General features: G+C 47.1%; 1 protein-coding gene across 2 annotated transcripts in view; it reads right to left on the reverse strand.

The window, feature by feature from the left end:
- Positions 1–17,633, reverse strand: part of Gro (TLE family member transcriptional corepressor groucho) — a 175,049-nt gene that overhangs the window by 143,309 nt on the left and 14,107 nt on the right. Inside the window, exons 3-4 of one of the 2 annotated variants that reach the window (XM_076892984.1) lie at positions 9,792–9,898; positions 8,040–8,103 (exon numbers count right to left, since the gene is read on the reverse strand). In XM_076892984.1, coding sequence (XP_076749099.1) covers positions 8,040–8,103; positions 9,792–9,898 — 171 coding nt within the window. Of the gene's footprint in view, positions 1–8,027; positions 8,104–9,791; positions 9,899–17,633 lie in introns of both variants that reach the window. The other variant, XM_076892983.1, reaches the window with a different exon arrangement.

Raw genomic sequence — 17,633 nt, forward strand, 5'->3', positions numbered from 1 at the left:
TTCCACTAGACAATAGAACGAACCTCCCCGAAGGACTACGCAGCGCGATAAGTCACGCCAAGTCGTAACTGACGATCGTACCTTCTCGCAAACTTCTCAAAACGAAGAAATCGAAATCCCAGTGTACGCACCCTACCGTACAATACACTTTCTCGCGAAACGAACGAAATAAAAATTCGTAAGCAGCCCCGCACGAGAGGGTGGCAGCGCGACAAGACGCGTAAGTCGCGAGTGGTAATCCCTCGCAGCGACGGAAGAGCGAGAGAGAGATTCATAAGCTGGTAAGCACAGGGAGAAAGGAAGAGTCACGTGCGAGGTTGGACGAAGGGTTTTCGACCCGGGCAGTGTTCCGGTAAAGTGCATCGTATCGTACGATTGGTGAGCGCGCTTGCGCGATCGTAAATCGGTTAGTGGCTGTCGCTTAGCGCTGCGTGTCCGCGTTTAGCCGCTCCGTTCCGGGACGAATGGCTTCGGGGGTGGAGGAGGCGGCCGTGGAAGAAGGGGCGAGGAGAGTAACGGGGGTTGGCTTCGACCACGTCGAAGAGAAAGCGCACACGTTCGACCGACAGATACTACTTCGAAGGGGGATCGATAGCATCGGCCACGGAAATATACCGACTTAATAATGCAGTCGATAATCACGATGAAAGAGCACGACGACGATGGCGGCGGCAACGAGAGGGCAAACGACCGCCAACGTGCCTTCGTGCACGTGTTCTCCTCCTGGCGCGAACGCGGCCAATCGTGTTACATTTTTGCAATTTAAATCGCCGTGACTGAATTTAATTAATCGCTCGTTCGCACGTATACAAGTATGTCGGAAATTAACAGTGGAACGTTCATTCCGCGAAAGGTTATCGTTGTCGAGGAAACATTTCGCTGTTTGTCGAAATGAATGTCAAGGTTTAGAAGAGAAAGAATTCGCGTTGTTCGGGAGACCGTTGTAATAAGTTCGTTTCGTTGGACAGCGCTAGGCGAAAGCACCTTCTCCAGCCTTGCTTATTGCAATATCAACTTGGCCGGTGAGCTCAATGCTCGACCGGTCTCTCGACGTCCATTACTTAAGTAGATCAACAATATGCGAACGGTTACGATTACATACATACCGGCACACTCTAGTTTACCCTCTCACGCTTCGCGTTCTGCATACACGATATTGTATTTCAACTCTACGGTGAAACCAGTCAAGTACTTTCTGTATCGCGTAAAACTATGTTCAGATAAAATTGCGAGTGGAAAAGTAATTAATAGAAACACGTCTAACTCGCGCTAAACGTCTCTATCAGTACCTCGATCGACGCAGCATTTAACCGAAAACGATCGGTTATTAACGAATGATTATCCCCGTCGGAAGAGAAATGAATTTTAAACGAACGCAATCAATTAAATCGCCGTCCGTATTACACGAGGCACGAGGGCGGGAAAGGGAGGAAAGTATCTCGCGGAGAAAGAACGACGCCGGATCAAATATAACTTATTCCATCCGTCCGCTCGTAATGGAACGTTCAAATAGAAATTAACAAATCGCTCCGCGAACGACTTAATCGAACGGAATCGAATTTATTTTTAATTTCGCAGGATCGTACGTATACCCCCCTCTCGGCCCGGACGTATACATAATATGACAGGGGATAGATGGATCGATCGATCGATCCAACGGACAGTGAAACAGTATCGTTGAAGCCTGCCTCCGCGGAACTATCGATAAGAGAAGCCCATTCGAAATTGCGCGTTATCGACATATCCCGGACGGGAATTAATTCGATTCGCGACGTAATAAAATACTTCTTGGCCGCATCGCGGAACCTACGTATCTATATGTATGTATATACCGGATACATGTACGCGCCGGTTCGTTCGAAAGTCCGAAACACGGAGAAAAGAGTTCGCCGGGGCCAAGTCGATAATCGGATGAAGAGAAACTCTCAGTGGCAGAAGCGATGGGACGGGGGCCCCGTATCGATCTCATCTGGGCAGCCTTTCCTTTTCTATTTTCACGTGGTTCGGAACCCAATAATAGGGGTTGTACCGATAATTTCACCCCCGCCCACCACCCTTGCCCCCTACCATCCCGTCACCCTCCGGTTATTCGATATGGATCTTTTAGTAGCGAGCCTTTGCTAGGGTGATTGAGTCGCCTACTCTCTTTCCCAGTCTCTCTACCCCACATTCCCGCGTCCCTCTTCCACTCTGCTTATAGGAATCACCGGTGAGCGTACGCTTCGCTTCTTCCACCTTGTCGCTCGCTCCTCCTCGCCTTTGTTTCCACCTTTTCATCCTTTTCCCGATGTTTCCACCGGGTCTCGCGCGTCTCGCGCCACCGCCGGGTGCAATTAATGGATAATTAATCAGCCGAACTCGATCGCGGCGATAAGAATCGCGGGAATACTCGTCGAGGGCGAGAGCGGTCGGCTTTGTAAGGCGACAAAGGGTGCGCGAGTGGGTGACACCAGGTGCGAGAGGAACTCTCAAATGTGCAGAACGGTCGCTCGACTTTCGTCGCTATGATATCGGGGATGGAAAAGCGATCGGATAAAAATATAGGATTCCTCTCGGTCGAACGCTACGATTAAATGATAATTTGCGCCGTTTCTTCGACTTTCGACAAAGTTGTATCGTCCGCACACATATTCGCCTGTAAACACTCGAGGGTGTTGCATAATTCAGGGCACCACTCTTGGATACCGCGCTGTGGACTTTAATTTTCTCGCGAATTCGTGTAAAACCCGAAACAATCTCGCGCAGAGCGAAACGGAACGAACGGAGAAAGGGTGGGGTAGCGGCGACGGGATAGTTGATAAAAATTTATTTGCCCCCGCGGTTAATTCTTGCCCACCTGTTCAGGGACGATGGGATCGTAAAGCGGTGGAAAGGGGTGCGCGTCGACGTAAGTGAAATCGATAGGCGACGGTAAAAGCAGAAGTCGCAAAGTCGAGGCGCGGGGGTTAGAACGGTTACGACGCTGACAGCGTTAAGAAAATTGAATAGTAAAAGAGACACGGGGTTGCCGTGAACAAAGAGGCGTAGGCAGACGGGGGATGGGAGGGTGAGAAATTAGAGGAGGACGGCGGAGCGCAAAGAGGAGGAAAGAAAAAGGAGTAGACCGACGCAGGGGTGACTATCGCCGGGGGTGAAGGGTGGAAACGGTAAATTCGTGAAAACAGTTAACCTCGCGGACGCTGGCGTGCGCCGTTATGAAACTTCGTAAACGTCGGTGAAAAAGGAGCGTGGGTGCGGAAAAGGAAAACAAAAAAGAGGCGGGGATTGGGGGGGTGGAGGGCAAAAAAGGAAAACGCTAAATTGCACGGTGGAAACTTCAAAGGCGGAAATAAAATCTGTAAAAAGAAGCAGACGGTGAACGCAAACGGGAAAAACAAGAAGTAATCAAGAAACGTGCCCGGAGGATGTGGGTTATGTTTAATTTGTTACGCTGCGGAAAAACGAAATAGAGATAAAGAGGGGCGAGGGGTGAAAGCGGGAAAAGTAGCGGATAACAGGTGAACGAGAGAAAGGGGAAGAGAGAAGGTGAGACGTGAAGGAGAAAACGCGCGGGTAATCGGGTGGTCTGCGTTTTTTCAAAAGGTGGAAAACGTTCACCGCGGCGATGCCGCGGATGTTCCCCATAAGAGTATTTGTCGCGTCTTTCATCGCGCGTTTCGGCACTGCTTTTTACAATAAAAATCGAATTAACGTCTTATCGATTTAACAACTTCTTCTGAAGCGTCAAATAAAGTGACGAGGAACGAGGGAATAAATCGGGAAGGGGTACAACCTCGCCGCCAGATACTTTTCAGGGAATTAATTTAACCCGTACTCTATCATTCCGCGATAAAAGCGGAATAACACAGCGGAAAGGTTATTACGCGATAAAAATAGATCGAACCCCCCATCGGCGCCATACTTTTAGCTGGATACACAGGATTGCTTCCTGGTCGCCAAAAAGAAGAAAACCATTGGAAAACTATTCCTGTCGGAAAGACAATTCTGTCGAGCCGTTCTTCCGTTTTCATGGATACTTAATAGAACGAACGGGAAAATCGTAGCAACGTGAAACATCAGAGCGAATTTAATGGCGCGTTCTGGCAGGAAAATTTAAAAAATTCAGAACGCCGTGTCGGTCGGTTTGGGCTGCGAGCGACTCGATTTAACTGGACAGGGGCGATATACAATTTTCGGATGTAAAATAAAAATATATGGAACATCGCAATTTAAAAGTTATCTAAGAAGAACTATTATTCACGCGCGTGGTGACGACGTTTAACGAAGAACCCGCGAAAAGTAACAAGTAGCGGTTTTCCAACGGGGGTGCATCGGATAAGGACGTGTCGCGAGGCGATGATCCGTGCGCTCAAGTTCACAAAAGGAACGGGAGCGCGAGGAAAAGGGCGTCGCGGTAGATGGAAGAGGCACGGCATGTAAAAGAGAGAGAGAGGGAGAGAGAGAGAGAGAAAGAGGGAGAGGAAAAAAGTTGAAGCGGCGCGCGGATTTACGCGGCGCGTTACCCTAATGAAAATCGCGGAGGATGAATCGTGGGAGGGGCGGAAAGGTGGCTGGTTGAAATACACAGGGGTGGAATTAGAATATCAGAGACACGTTCGCAGCCTGTACATACGTCCCACCAACACTCCTATCCCCGTCAGACTGTACGTATATAATACTTGTCGGTAGTTGACAAACCCTCGACATCAATTTCTCTCTCTGTCTCTAATTCCACCCTTCTCTTTCCCTTCCCCTGTTCCCTTCGTCGTCCTTCACTCCGCCCTTCCACTGTTGCACCCCGTCTCTATCCCTCTCCGTCGTGTCTCTCCACATTTCTCCCTTTACACCACCCCCTGCGTCGATCCATCCCTCTTCCTCGGTCTATCTCGCGCTACCGCTACCTCTCTCGCTCCCTCTCTTCGTTTACTTTGGAGATATCGATTACCGGCTCAACTCCCAACCCCCATCGCAAACCCCTCTGTCACCTCCAACCTGCCCACCCCCCTTATCCACTCCCACTGGCAGGCACCCACCCTCCCAAAGCCCCCCAACCACTCGGCCCAGCTTGCTGCTTGGTTGCTTGCACGGTGTCACATCGGTGTAGCAGTTTACAGAGATGGTACAGTTCGCGACAATTACGATCAAACGTACAGTTAACACCCACGTACGATCTCGCGGAGCCCAGGGATGAGGGATTGCGATGGAAGTCGTGTCGCCTAACTGCTCTGTGCTTTCGCGGATCGATCATAGCGTTTCGCAAACCCCCGCCGGTGTTACCTCTTTCTTTTTTATTCCGATTTTTCTCTCGCTTCTCCTTTCATTTTATTTTATGTCATATTCGTTTCTTCTCCGCAGAAACGCGACCGCGTCGTTTATTGCCACGCATTAAAATGGTATTAAACACGGGAGAAGAAACGGATCTCGCGGAGGAATCGAGATAACAGCTGCGGACGATGATGCTCCCGTATGCGTTTAAAATAATAGCAAGCTTCCCTCTATCGGTGGTTTCCTTTTTTTCTCTTTCTCTCTCTCTCTCTCTCTCCCTAAAGAGTAAAGGGGTGGGCGGTAAAAAATAAATCCAGGACCAAGGATCGCAGCAGGGTTGTTGACCCTCCGGCCCGGAGAGAACGTACCTACGTACGTTTTCGTATACAGCCAGGGAGAACAGTTTACAGAACTGCATAACGGCCAGCCAGTAAGAGCACGTTCTCAAATATCGGTGAATTTATACACGCGAATAAAGCAGGCGACCTGATTCCTTTTTCTTTCGCCCGTTGGGCACGCCAGTGGGAACCTTCCCTTCCCATCCCGGGGGCTATCAAAACACGTGAAAATTGCCTTCCCAAGGAAATGCCTTCTTAACCTCCAATGTAAATACGCGAAACTATGACCACGACTATTTGCGTCGTTGTAAACGTAATTGCGAACCTCGAATAAAGTAGAACGGCCGCGCGTTGTCCACGATAAATTACTTTGGAACAAAGGTCACCGAGATGTGCTATCTATTCGAGCCGCTTCCTCTTTCCACGCTTCTAACAGAACCTCCACCTTTTTATCGGGAAAAACGTTTACATATTGATTCGAGCGAGGATAATTGCGATTCACCTTACGATCGAATCAAAGGAATCTCGATTGAACGCCCGCATGCAGCTCGTGTTCCTAGAAAAATATCAAATTCCAAGTAACGGAACATTTTCAATTCGCGATTCGTTTTTGAAAGTCGAAGGGGAACAAAAAGTGCAGCGATTTTACAAAAGCGCTGATTTTACGACTGCCCGACAAGGGCGATGTCGATTCGAATCGAAACAACTTTTTAATCAAATCCGAAGAATTCTTCCGCCAGCATTTGCGAGGCAAATAAACGAGTACTGTGTCGACGCAAGAAGTAAGGAACAAAAAAAAGCTATTTTCTCGTTTAACTTTTGCGCGGCTCGATTCGGTCCGGCGAAAATCCGCAAAACTTACTCGCTCCGAAACACCCGCGGAAAATCGTTCAACGAGAAATAACGCGGAAGTGCCCAGGGCTGCGCGAAAGCAGCGAATTCGCTGACCGGCGATAAAAAAAAAAAATACACCGGTTTTCACGCTTTTTGCTCGTTTTGATTCCGGTTAATTCGCGATCGAATTAAACCGTGAAATCGGAAGAGGGAATCCTTTCGAAACGTGTGATTCGATCGCAGGGGATCCTCCAGGGCGAAGGACCTGAATGATAAACCAGATCTGCCCCGATACGTGACTCGAATATCAATCTTTTTACCACTAACGACACTTAACCCCTAACGATTCATCATTTTCTCATCGTCAGCAATAGACGATGTTACAAAACGAATAATCGAATACAGTACCACGTAAAGCATAAATCAGTTAATATAGGACATCAGGATAGCGAAGCCTTTCATTTTCTCTAACTGCGACGCCTCTGCGATGAAGTCTGTCGAGCTGCCTACATATTCGAGGGTTAAAATACGAAACGATCTCCTCTCGTATAATTAGCTTATACAATTATCTACAACATTCAATTATTCAAGCAAGTATCCTTTCGTTTATATTATAAAAAGCAGGTGAAAATTTGGAAATTTCCACGAGCGTAGAGGAAGATCGTTCCTCGCAGCATATCGAATCGTTCGCGGTGGAGGAACGAACCTCCGGCTCGTTCGATAATAAATACTTGATAAAGACGCGGGAAACGAAATGAGCTATCGCGGCAAATACTTTGGTTCGCGTTAATGCCGCACTTTAATATAGGTAAGTCCAAGTTAAGCTCCTTACCGATGACGATACGATTAGTACGGTTGGTTGAGCTAATTGCCTTCGCGCTGATGGGAACTAAATCGAAGAGCCGGCAATATGAAGCGAGAACAATATCGATCGTTTTTCTCCGTTCCCGTGACGAGGGGTGGCGAGGTTGCGACAAAGATTACCAAGTTCAATAATGGCCCTGTAACCTCGTTGCTTATAAAACCCGATTCCGTGGCTACGATTACGCTGCCTGTCGGCGATTTCAACAATAGACGCGCGTGCACCGGCTGAAGGGAGGAAGATTCTCTGGACAGAGCAGCCGATTACTATTGGAACCCCTCAAAGCATTCGTAATGCAACGAGTCAAGTTTCGATGAATTTTAGCTGGCTCGAAATTTGCAAATTTATAGGCGTTGTCGGCACCTACCCTCTTTACTTAAAGAATAAAGTCTCTAAAATAGTTACAAGATATAAATTGCATCACTGTCTCTATATGAAATCTTTCAACGAATGCGGAACACCGATACACAATTTCACAGTGCCTAGTCGTCTTAAAGTAGAAGTGGACATTTTTCAACTCGCGATTAGTAGTGGGTTTCTCGATAGAACCGCGATGCAGAAAAATACGAGCGATTCGATCCCTAGAAAATACGGGAGTACGCGTGCTCGACGAGAGAGCGAGACCCGATCCAATTCAATCGAGCTTTCCCAACCCCCGTCCGGTGTTTACGATCCCGGGCGATCTTTTCAACTGCGGCGAATAAGCGTGCATATTCGACGAAGATAAAAAGACGTGAAGACGAACTTACAAAGTGCCTTACCATAACGTAATGCCTCTGCATCTCGGTCTTCTCGCTGGCCAGCTTCTCGCATTCGATCTTCAGTCTGAAAAGTGAAAAGCGATTGAGAACGGGGGCGAAGTTAGACGTGCGTTAAAGCGGAAATGGTGCGCGCTCGTCTACGGTCTTTGTGTGTCGCGTGTTGCCGAGATGTTCCTGTCGCTGCGTACGTATTACGTGCACCTACGCGTATGTCTGTGTTTATATGTGTGTGTACGTGTAAACACGCGGAAGCACATAGGGCAAGACCACCGCCGCCTTTCCTTTTGGGATTTACAGCATCTTGAATTCGAGGGAGGAAGAGCAGCGGCGGTGTGTCTCTGGAAAGTAAGATCGAGTTCTGCGGCGAAAAAGCTGAAGGAACTAGAAGAAACGAGATTATGGCGGTGTTAGCGGTTACGGTAGGCGAAACGACGCCAGGGGATGCAGAAAATGCATTCGCCAGCGAAGTATGGGAACTTACGGGAACATTTTGTTTAGTGGAGAATCGTTGATTTCGACGCGATTCAATAATTTGATTAAACCGTGAAAGATTCCACGGTCGAAAGGAGTCGCGAGCTTCGTCGAGGCAACATTTACCAGCGTTGACAACGAAAATTTCATGCAAACTTAACCGTCCATCGCGTATCCGTAGTTTCAACGGTGCCGCGAGTGCAAGATAATTAATGGTACGTAAACGCAGACATCTGTACACACGGTCCCACTACACGGCGGGCGTTCGAAAGTGAGCGTTGTTCCAATAACGTTAGAGTCGTCATGGCACCGCCACCATCTGGATACTACTTGCCGTAGCGTCGATTAATTACCGTGTCCGGTTCCGATAATCAATTACCATAAATCGGCGACGTCCGGACGGCGTCGCGCCCTGTTCTTTGCCGCGACTAGAAACGAGACTTGTCCGCCGTTTCCGAAATATCACCGATCCCAAAACCGCTCGCGAACGAATTCCACCGCTCCGATAAGACTACGCGCACTTCGCGTGCTTGGGCTCGCAATCGGTTCACCGGGGATTTTCATAAAATTTCGAGGGATGAATTTGAAGGTTGAAAAGATGAATGTTTCGTTGCACGCTGGTTATATTACCGCAGAAAATTCTATTTCGATACTCGTTTCCCCTTTCTCGTAAGAGATAAAGTTCTACCGTCAGATTCGTCTTGGAAATAGTTGGAATTTCAATGCGAATCGAAGAAATTATTCGACACGATTTTGTTCGAAATACGGGTGCTACTTGTAGCAGTTGGAAAAAGTGGTAGAAAAGACGATGTCCTCGAGTGGGCTCGATTCGTAGCTCTTGCTATAGATTCTCGCCCGGAATCGTCTCGTTATTCGCGTATCCGCTGCAAACGGTTGCGTCGCGAGCGGAAGACACGTTCGACGCGTTATTAGGATCGAAGAGGCCGTCGCGAGCAAACAATTCCAGGTTCCCTCTCACGGGTAAGAGAGCTCGGAGCGATCCGACGCGCAACAGCGTCAACAGGGCGGGTTCTGCGACAACCTCGGTACGGGGTATGGCGGAAAAGCGAGGAAAACCGGGAGAAGACAGACAACAAGGCAGCGCGGCGAGCACCGACGGCGTCAATAATCGCGGATCTTCGAGAAACGCGAACGCGAGACGGAAGGGATGAATAGACGAGGAACTGGCAGGAGAGGGTCGCGAGGGGTGGAGAAAGAAAAACAAAGAGCGAGAGAGAGATAGAACAGGTGAAGGGAGTCAAAGAAAAGAGAAAGACTCACGAGTGGTTCTGTTGCTGGATGAAATTGAATTCCTCTTTGATCCTCTCGCAAGTGTCAGCCACCGTGAATTTCAGCCCTCCCGCAGCCCCGCCGCTTCCTCCGCCACCCTGGAACGAACAAAAAGTATATCTATATATCTATATATATATATCTATATATCTTATATATATATATATATAAGAGGAGAGAATTCGATTAGCATACACGACAAAGCAGCCGCGACAAAAAATGAAAAATAGATCGAACAGAATGGCAAGGAGATAGCATGTTTAAGAATCCTTCCCATCTGCGCGACTATTGTATCGCGCGCATTGATAAAATTTCAAATTATTACGATGTTTATCTACATTCCCGTTCCTTTAGTCGGAGACGATATAATTTAATCGGTTTGAAAATTTCAATAGCTCGCAGCTTGACGAACTTCTAACGAACATGAACGCGGTCGTTGGATTATTTAAAGCGCATCTCGGATCTGCAAATTCAAAGCTCAATCATTAGAAATCCTCAAAGCGTTCACCCAGATGCACTTCAGAAGCAACATTATACATCCGGTTTCAGGTAGGGAAAAAACGCGTGCTCGTCCCCGCGGCAAGAAGACCGGCCGAGTTAACAAGCAAGATTTCTATCGACTCGCACAATTCGTGCAGACAGATACGATAACAGTGTTGCCACAACGATGGAACTCTATTTGCGGGATCCACGGGAGTGAAGGGAAAAAAGGAGAGAGAGAAAGTTGTTAAAGGGTGCAAAAGCAACGGAGAGAGATCTCGTTACGCCGGAAATCGTGTACACGGTGGAAAAGGTAGGAGGAGGAGGAGGAGGAGGAGGAGGAGGAAGAGGTCGACGTTGCGCCGGACCTTGGGTCGGTGAAACCACGGAATAAATCCGGAATAAATCTGAACGAATCCGAATTTAAAGGGAAACCAGTCGCGAACCAGCGCGGCGTACGCGTTCATTCGTTCGTTCGCGAGACGCCGGTGAAATCGTAACGAGGTTAAAGTCGAAGATGACAAGCAACCACCATCAAATGGCCTTCGACCGCATAAGGTGCGCGCGCGCGCGCGCGCATACACACGGAGAACGGAGGCGGAGAAACGCGAGCAGAGGGCATCCAGGTATAAAAGACGAGCGTCTCCGTGGGCTGAAGAGGGAGAAGCCGAGGCCTGAAGAGCCAAGGATGAAGGGCCATGAAGGCGTCCTTAATGAGACCCATTCCACCAGGTAGCACGAGGTCTGTGTCTACGGGTTCTTCAGCCCGCGTATACCGACGCCGCTCTACCGGTTGAAATTACGGAGAAAAGGATCGGGCTTTCCGATGACAGTAATGATTACGTTAGACGCGCGCGAGCGGGTGTACGCGCGCACACACGCGTACACTTAAGTGGATACAGACGCGTAAGGGCATAGAACGTTTGTACGTGCTCCCTGTGCGGCGATGTCAATCGAATTTCCTAAGTACACTCGAAACGCGCCACCGGGAATATTAAGAGAAACTAATCCTGACTGCGCGAGTCCTTTTTGAATGGACTTCGTTTGCGAATAGACAACCGTTGCTTCTACCCCGTTCTCATTTGCGATGCTCCATTTCTAACAGAACGCAAGGTATACGGAGACGTTAGTTAATCGCGTAATATTCATTTCTAATCGTCCACGTGAACTGAAAATTATGCTTCGATAGAGATCGCGCAACTATTTTTAACGATCCCTGATAGAGGCCCATGTCTCGTTGAAATTTTATGCGAACCTTCGTTTATCGGCGTGCAAAGAGCCGCTCGGCCCATGGAAAGAACGGAATTCCATTTTCCAATCAGATCATTAATCCGATACGGTTACGCGGGGCGTCATTGAGCATCGATATTGCGCGGCGGGGGTTGAGCGAGCGGAACGGGTGAAAGAGCGAGAGGAATTTCGAACCGAATGACAAAATCTCTCTCGATAAAGAGAAATATCCCGGGCGCGGCGTTAAATGGTCAATGACTGTCCGCCGGCTGGGAAATTCCAGTTTTTCGACGGCACCGTAGTCTCGCGTAGAATGATTTGGCCACTTGTTGAATTCGAAACGGGGAGTGGCTGTCGGTGGTAAAATGGTTTGGGAACAGGTCGAGGAAGAGGACGCGCCGGTGGGCCTCACTTGTTGCAATCATCAAACGGAACAGTCATCGAACAGGTTGTTGTTCCGATGGTTAACCCCCCCGCAGTATACATATCCGTTATATGATACGGCCAACGACAATTCGTTTTCATGAAAATTCTCGCGCGATCTGACCAACGTGTGCCCACCGTCGACGATAATTCCGCGCGTCGACATGGAATCTTTTTTTTGTTTTATTTTTTTTTTTTTTGTTTCTCTCGCTGCGTTTCCGTTCTTTCGATACTTGATATTCGAATGATCGATCCTATTAGAGCGTACGTAACTATGGTAGTAAAGAGTGATAAATTTGTGAAAAAATGTTTAATAAATGGTAGCATAAAAAGACAAAGAATCTGGATTTTTGGGATAAGGTGCCGCGACATTTCATCGTTCTATTACTCGAATGACGCAAACGCGAATTTATAAATACTGCAATAGAATCTTAAACGGTAAAGTCCAAATTTAGAAGCCAGAAGTCGACCAGGTCGTTTGCCACCAGTTATTTCTACGTACCGTTTAAACTGCTCGTTTCATTTGGATTTTATACGTTTTCCAAGTAATACTTTATACTATTATTATAATATCGCGGGAGGGAAACGAGACGAAAGGGTTTTAAAAAATTGTATATAAAAGAAGAATAAATACGTACAAAAATAATTGAAGAACTAACGAAAGCAAGGACAATGCGATCCTATAAGTTTTTCATATATTTTTAAGCAACTCGATTACTTTCGACGAACATTAATTTCGGAGCAAAAACTAGAAATTACCCAAAAATAGCCTAATGGAAAGGGGCAATCATTTTTCCTCTTAGATCGAATATTCTCTATTCAATTTTTGGACACTAATTAACATCAACGATCTCTCTCTTTCCCTCTCTATCTCTAAAATTTTACGCGTTAACGCAATATTCGATATCGACCAGTACATCACACGGTTGGACATCAATTTCCGTCCCTCTCGTTTCTTGATTTTTTTTAATTACTTTCCCTTACTTCTCTATTTTTTTTCGACCGTTCTTTGACGCGACCATCGGATTTCGCTCTTTGAGCTTAACCAATCGCACATATTCACCATCGCTCAAGCACGCTCCGCGTATGCCTGTGTTGTATGGATAGCCGCGCGCGCGTGCAAGATGAGCCACGCATCGATGCTTCCAGCCGTGATCAAAAGGGAACCGGATTCGAATGGTAAAAATCAATTTTTCAATAATTTTCTTTGCCTCCCCATAAGCCGTCCAATCATCCGTGCTTTCCCCCGCTATGTCAAAACTGTTATTAACGAGCGAAGACAAAAGTCTTCCGTTCTACGGGGCGCCTCGACAAGAGCACGCTTTTGCCCCGTCTCTATGTACCACCGGCCTTTGTATTCATTGTCTGCCCGATTCCCCTTTCACACCAGCGAAATCAATGAAGGAGCACGCGTGAGTGCAAACCTCTATGTCTAAGTGTGTCTGCGTACGTGTGCGCGTCTCTGTATGTGTTGCGAGCAAAGGATCGTATCGAAAAACCGGCTGGTTCACTTTGTTGCCAGGAGATAATGGCCGTGCGAATCGTAAATAAGGTAATAGGTCTTCGGAGGGCCGAGGATAGACCAAAGACCGGATGACGTAAGCGAGAAGCCCCTTAAGGGCGCGTCCACAAGTTTCAAGAAAACGACGGGTTCGGATGTGCCGTGGTAAATTCGAGGAATCGATACCTCCACTGGTGTTGGATACTTTGAACAATACCTACCCGACCACCAGACTCTTACAATGCGGACCCCGACACCTATACACAGCGTGGATTCAAAAGTGCCACGAGGGCACTTACTTCGTTTCGTAATAGACCAGCTCGAATGAAAGTTTTAATATGCCAGGAATTTTGTTAACACAACACTTCGCGTCCAGTTGCTCAAATATTTGCGAGCCATCAGAGACGATGGCGATTATTTGCACGCGTGGTAGCAACGTTTAAACGATGATCCTGTGAAATGTAATAAGCCGCGGTTCTTAGCGTGATAACGCGAATTCGCGTGAAAGAGGACGACACCCGTTTCTTTTCTTCCACTTTGTCGTTATAGTTGTCGTTATTATTATTCTATCTTATTCGCGCGAATTCGTCCCTCATTTTGTTCCCTTATTTTTCGTATCGCGGGGAACGAGTCTAATTGGATGAGGCAACGCTATTGGGAATTATTCAAATCGTGTTTCGAGGCTTTTGAAAGGCAGACGTACGAAGCCGACGCGGCTGCACTTGAATAAACATCGATGCATCGATATGCAGTGAACACTGGCGAATAAGTGCAACTTTTCTATACGTGCATTTCCACACCGACGACAGGGTGTAGCGTGCGAGTAACAAGCTTCGGGTACGCGTGCGCTTCTTTGAATTAGACACCAGGCGTCGTTAACATGATCCGCGCGTCGTGAGCCATCAGTGGCCCATGATAATTGGCAAAAGTGAAACTCTGTTTAAGCGTATAAAGACACTGTTCATTTCAGCGACCAGAGGAATATCAAAGTACCCAAAAAGAATTTCATTCTCCTTTGACTAACTCTTCATACGGTACGATCAATTTCACGTACGTCGTACACTGCGAGCGACAATCATGTTGGCTACTTATTAACAGCGGTTTTTCTTGTTCCGAAGTACCGACAGATACTCTGATACAATTTCTGTACTCGAGTCTAAAGTTCTATCGAAACGCCAACTTGTCCGTGGGCACGTCAGTGAAATGATAAATGAAAGGGACCGAGTATCCGAGTAGTCGGTTATCCGGGAAAACGGCTGATACAGCTGAAGACGAGGATCGAAAGGCGAACGAGGATATTTCCTTTTTCGTTTCGTCCGCGATATGACACTTTGTCACGTTAATTGTGAGGGACTTGCTACGGGATGGAGGAACGGCGCTTGTCGGCATTAGGGATGCAAAGTATTGCGTGAGGTAAGATTGCGAGATGCCGCGAGAGCCAGGCGTGATTCATTTTTACAATTGCACGCGTATGAATGAGACGATGTAATTATGCTGTCGAGAAGATAACATACGAGGATCGTAAAATGATACTGCGCGGCTGTGCTTGCTCTTGCAAAAGGAGTAAGAAGCAACAACCGGACAGGGAACTCTTTCATCTCGAAGTATGTTTTCTCTTTTTTTTTTGTTCCCTTATAATATCGTCGACGTTTAAAGACTCACTTCATTAAACGAAAATGTAAATTGTTAAACGTATACTCGGTTCTATGTAACATCTACAGAACGCGAGAGGAAGTATGAATAATTAGAGATATTTTCTAAGCAACTTGTTTGAGCTGAACAAACACTCTTGCTACAAAAAGTTTTCGAAATACATGTCGTCAACGAGGAACACTGCTGAATGCTCTATACAAAAATTCACTTTACTCATACGCAATATTCAACTTCCACGAAAGAAATTAAAGTATTCCCAGAACGATGGAAATTTGAAATATGCAACGTCTCGCAGCGGAAAAAAAGAAGCTATTTTACTAGAATAAAACGGAAAGCGCGTTGGAATGTCCGTCAGAAAGGTGACTTGAAGGAAGACATGCTCAATCAATGTCGGGACATAAAATGTGCTAACAAATACCGGCACGCTTTGTAAGGGGAACCTAGACTGAATTTAGAGGGTGCGCGAGTAAGAGGGAGACTCTGCTCGTTGAAGAAGACCAAGGTGAAAGGCAAGAGAGGGAGGAGGAGGAGCACGTGGTGAAATTCCTACCGTTCAGAGGTGCGCAGTCAGAATACGTGAACTTCCGTTGCGATACTGATCCGAGTAACTGATAAAAGGGGCTACGTATTTCGCGTCATTTCCCTCGCGTTTGCCTATTCAATTATTTCCTTTCTTATTATTTAATGTCAAGTTATATAATCGTACGTACATACATATATACATACATGTACACACGCAGCCAAGACTTGCACCTATAGTTAAGCACTGTCACATGCAGTGTGTGTATCAATAGTTTTCGGCACGCTGCGTGTGGTCCATTAACGGGATTGATTGACGTCTCCTTATTGGCAAAGTTATCGATTAAACGAGCCTTGTAACTGTAACTCCACTGTAGATACATCGAGCAACTCGAGCAATTTACAAATTGCATTCAAGTAGTAAGGAATTGGGAATACATGGGAGTACCGAGCGGAAGTAAAAATATATTAAACTGTTAATTCCAACGGTACGGAGATTCGAGTATATAGGTTTCGCTAATACGATTAAGTTATAACAGAAACTCCAAAAAGTACCTTATCGTCGACCGCAGTAATGCCATATGTGTGAACATTAGTGTAGTTCATTCATTGCATTACCTTGCTTAAAAGGATAAAAAGTTGGTGGAAGTTACCGAGATCCTTGAGGCTCCCACAAGCATTGAGTTCTCGTAGTTAAAACTATTAAAAACTTCTAAACACGATCTACGTCCTTACAGAAAATAATTCGATCTTTCTGGTATCCTCACCGTTAGTTTTCACGAAGAACTTCTTCTAACACTTAAAAATAGCTAAACTACACACGATGTACCCAACGCCCGATGAGCACACCAAGACCACAACCCCAGGAACGTGAACGAATACAACAATTCTGAAACATTGTACTAAACCAAAATAAGAAAAGATAAAAATCCATCGGTAACCCAACCAAGCTGAGGATCGAATCGATCAGTGGCCCCGACAATAAGTTCGAACCTCTCCGCAGACGGCAATCCTTCTTCCTCCTCCATTAACGAACTATATTACTGGAACCATTCCAACCGACCTCAGAATCCGTTCGAAATATGCAAGCAATCGAACGTTAAGCCGGCTTTTGCTACCATTTCTTGCGAGAGAGCGTGGTGCATGCCGGGTAGCAGAGAGAGGCGAGAGTGCGAGAGTGCGAGAGAGGCCAAGAGACGAGTATAGCAACCTCGCCTCGCGTTCACGCGCGTAACCTCACGTCCATGTCGCAATGGCGGATTGACGGCCGCGTTACCGCTCGGGTCGCACATGTACACGGGGCGAATCGGCCGTGTGCGTCGTGTACGAGAGACGAGCATTACGGAGCTCGTCTTGTATATCGGTATGATTATTATAGGTTAGACGTTTCATGGCAGTGCGCACAATGCGCCGGAGTAGAGAGAGGACCGACGGAATATAACCTCGCTTCCCGCAGACCCAGCGCGACGTGATCCGACGACAGGGGCACATACAGTGTTGTTCTTAATAGGGTTGTGTGCGGTTCTGCACAAGCACGTGCACGGCACGTACACACGTACGGGGGCCCGTGTGTGCGCGAGTAGCATCGTTGCCCGAGCACAATGCTACAGTCTCACCCCTTGGGTGTTGCTAGTTCCCCTTAACCTACGCGCGACTAAAACAAGATTTATCGTCTGTGGAAACGTACTCGTCGATACAGCGAACGGGCGCAAAAATACGGGCGTACGGGGGCCTTTGTTCGCGGTGGAATTGCTCGGCTTAAGTTTCGTGGCTTAAGTTTCGGCGGTTGGAATTAATGGCCGATATTGATTGTTGATCGATATTGTTGGGGGGAATTACGAGTGGGATGTCGGACGAAAATAAGGGTGGAGTGGAGGGAAAACAGAAATACCATCAACCACCTCGCTGGTACACGTCGTGAATTTTCTTCTCCGGTTATGAGGAGTATGATTTTCCGGTTAGAGGAATATAGCGAAACGGCCGTTCGAACGTACTGTATCATCAGCGAGATCGAAGAATTCTTCAAA

The sequence above is a fragment of the Xylocopa sonorina genome, chromosome 3 (assembly GCF_050948175.1).
Source record: "Xylocopa sonorina isolate GNS202 chromosome 3, iyXylSono1_principal, whole genome shotgun sequence".
Classification (NCBI taxonomy): Eukaryota; Metazoa; Arthropoda; class Insecta; order Hymenoptera; family Apidae; genus Xylocopa; species Xylocopa sonorina.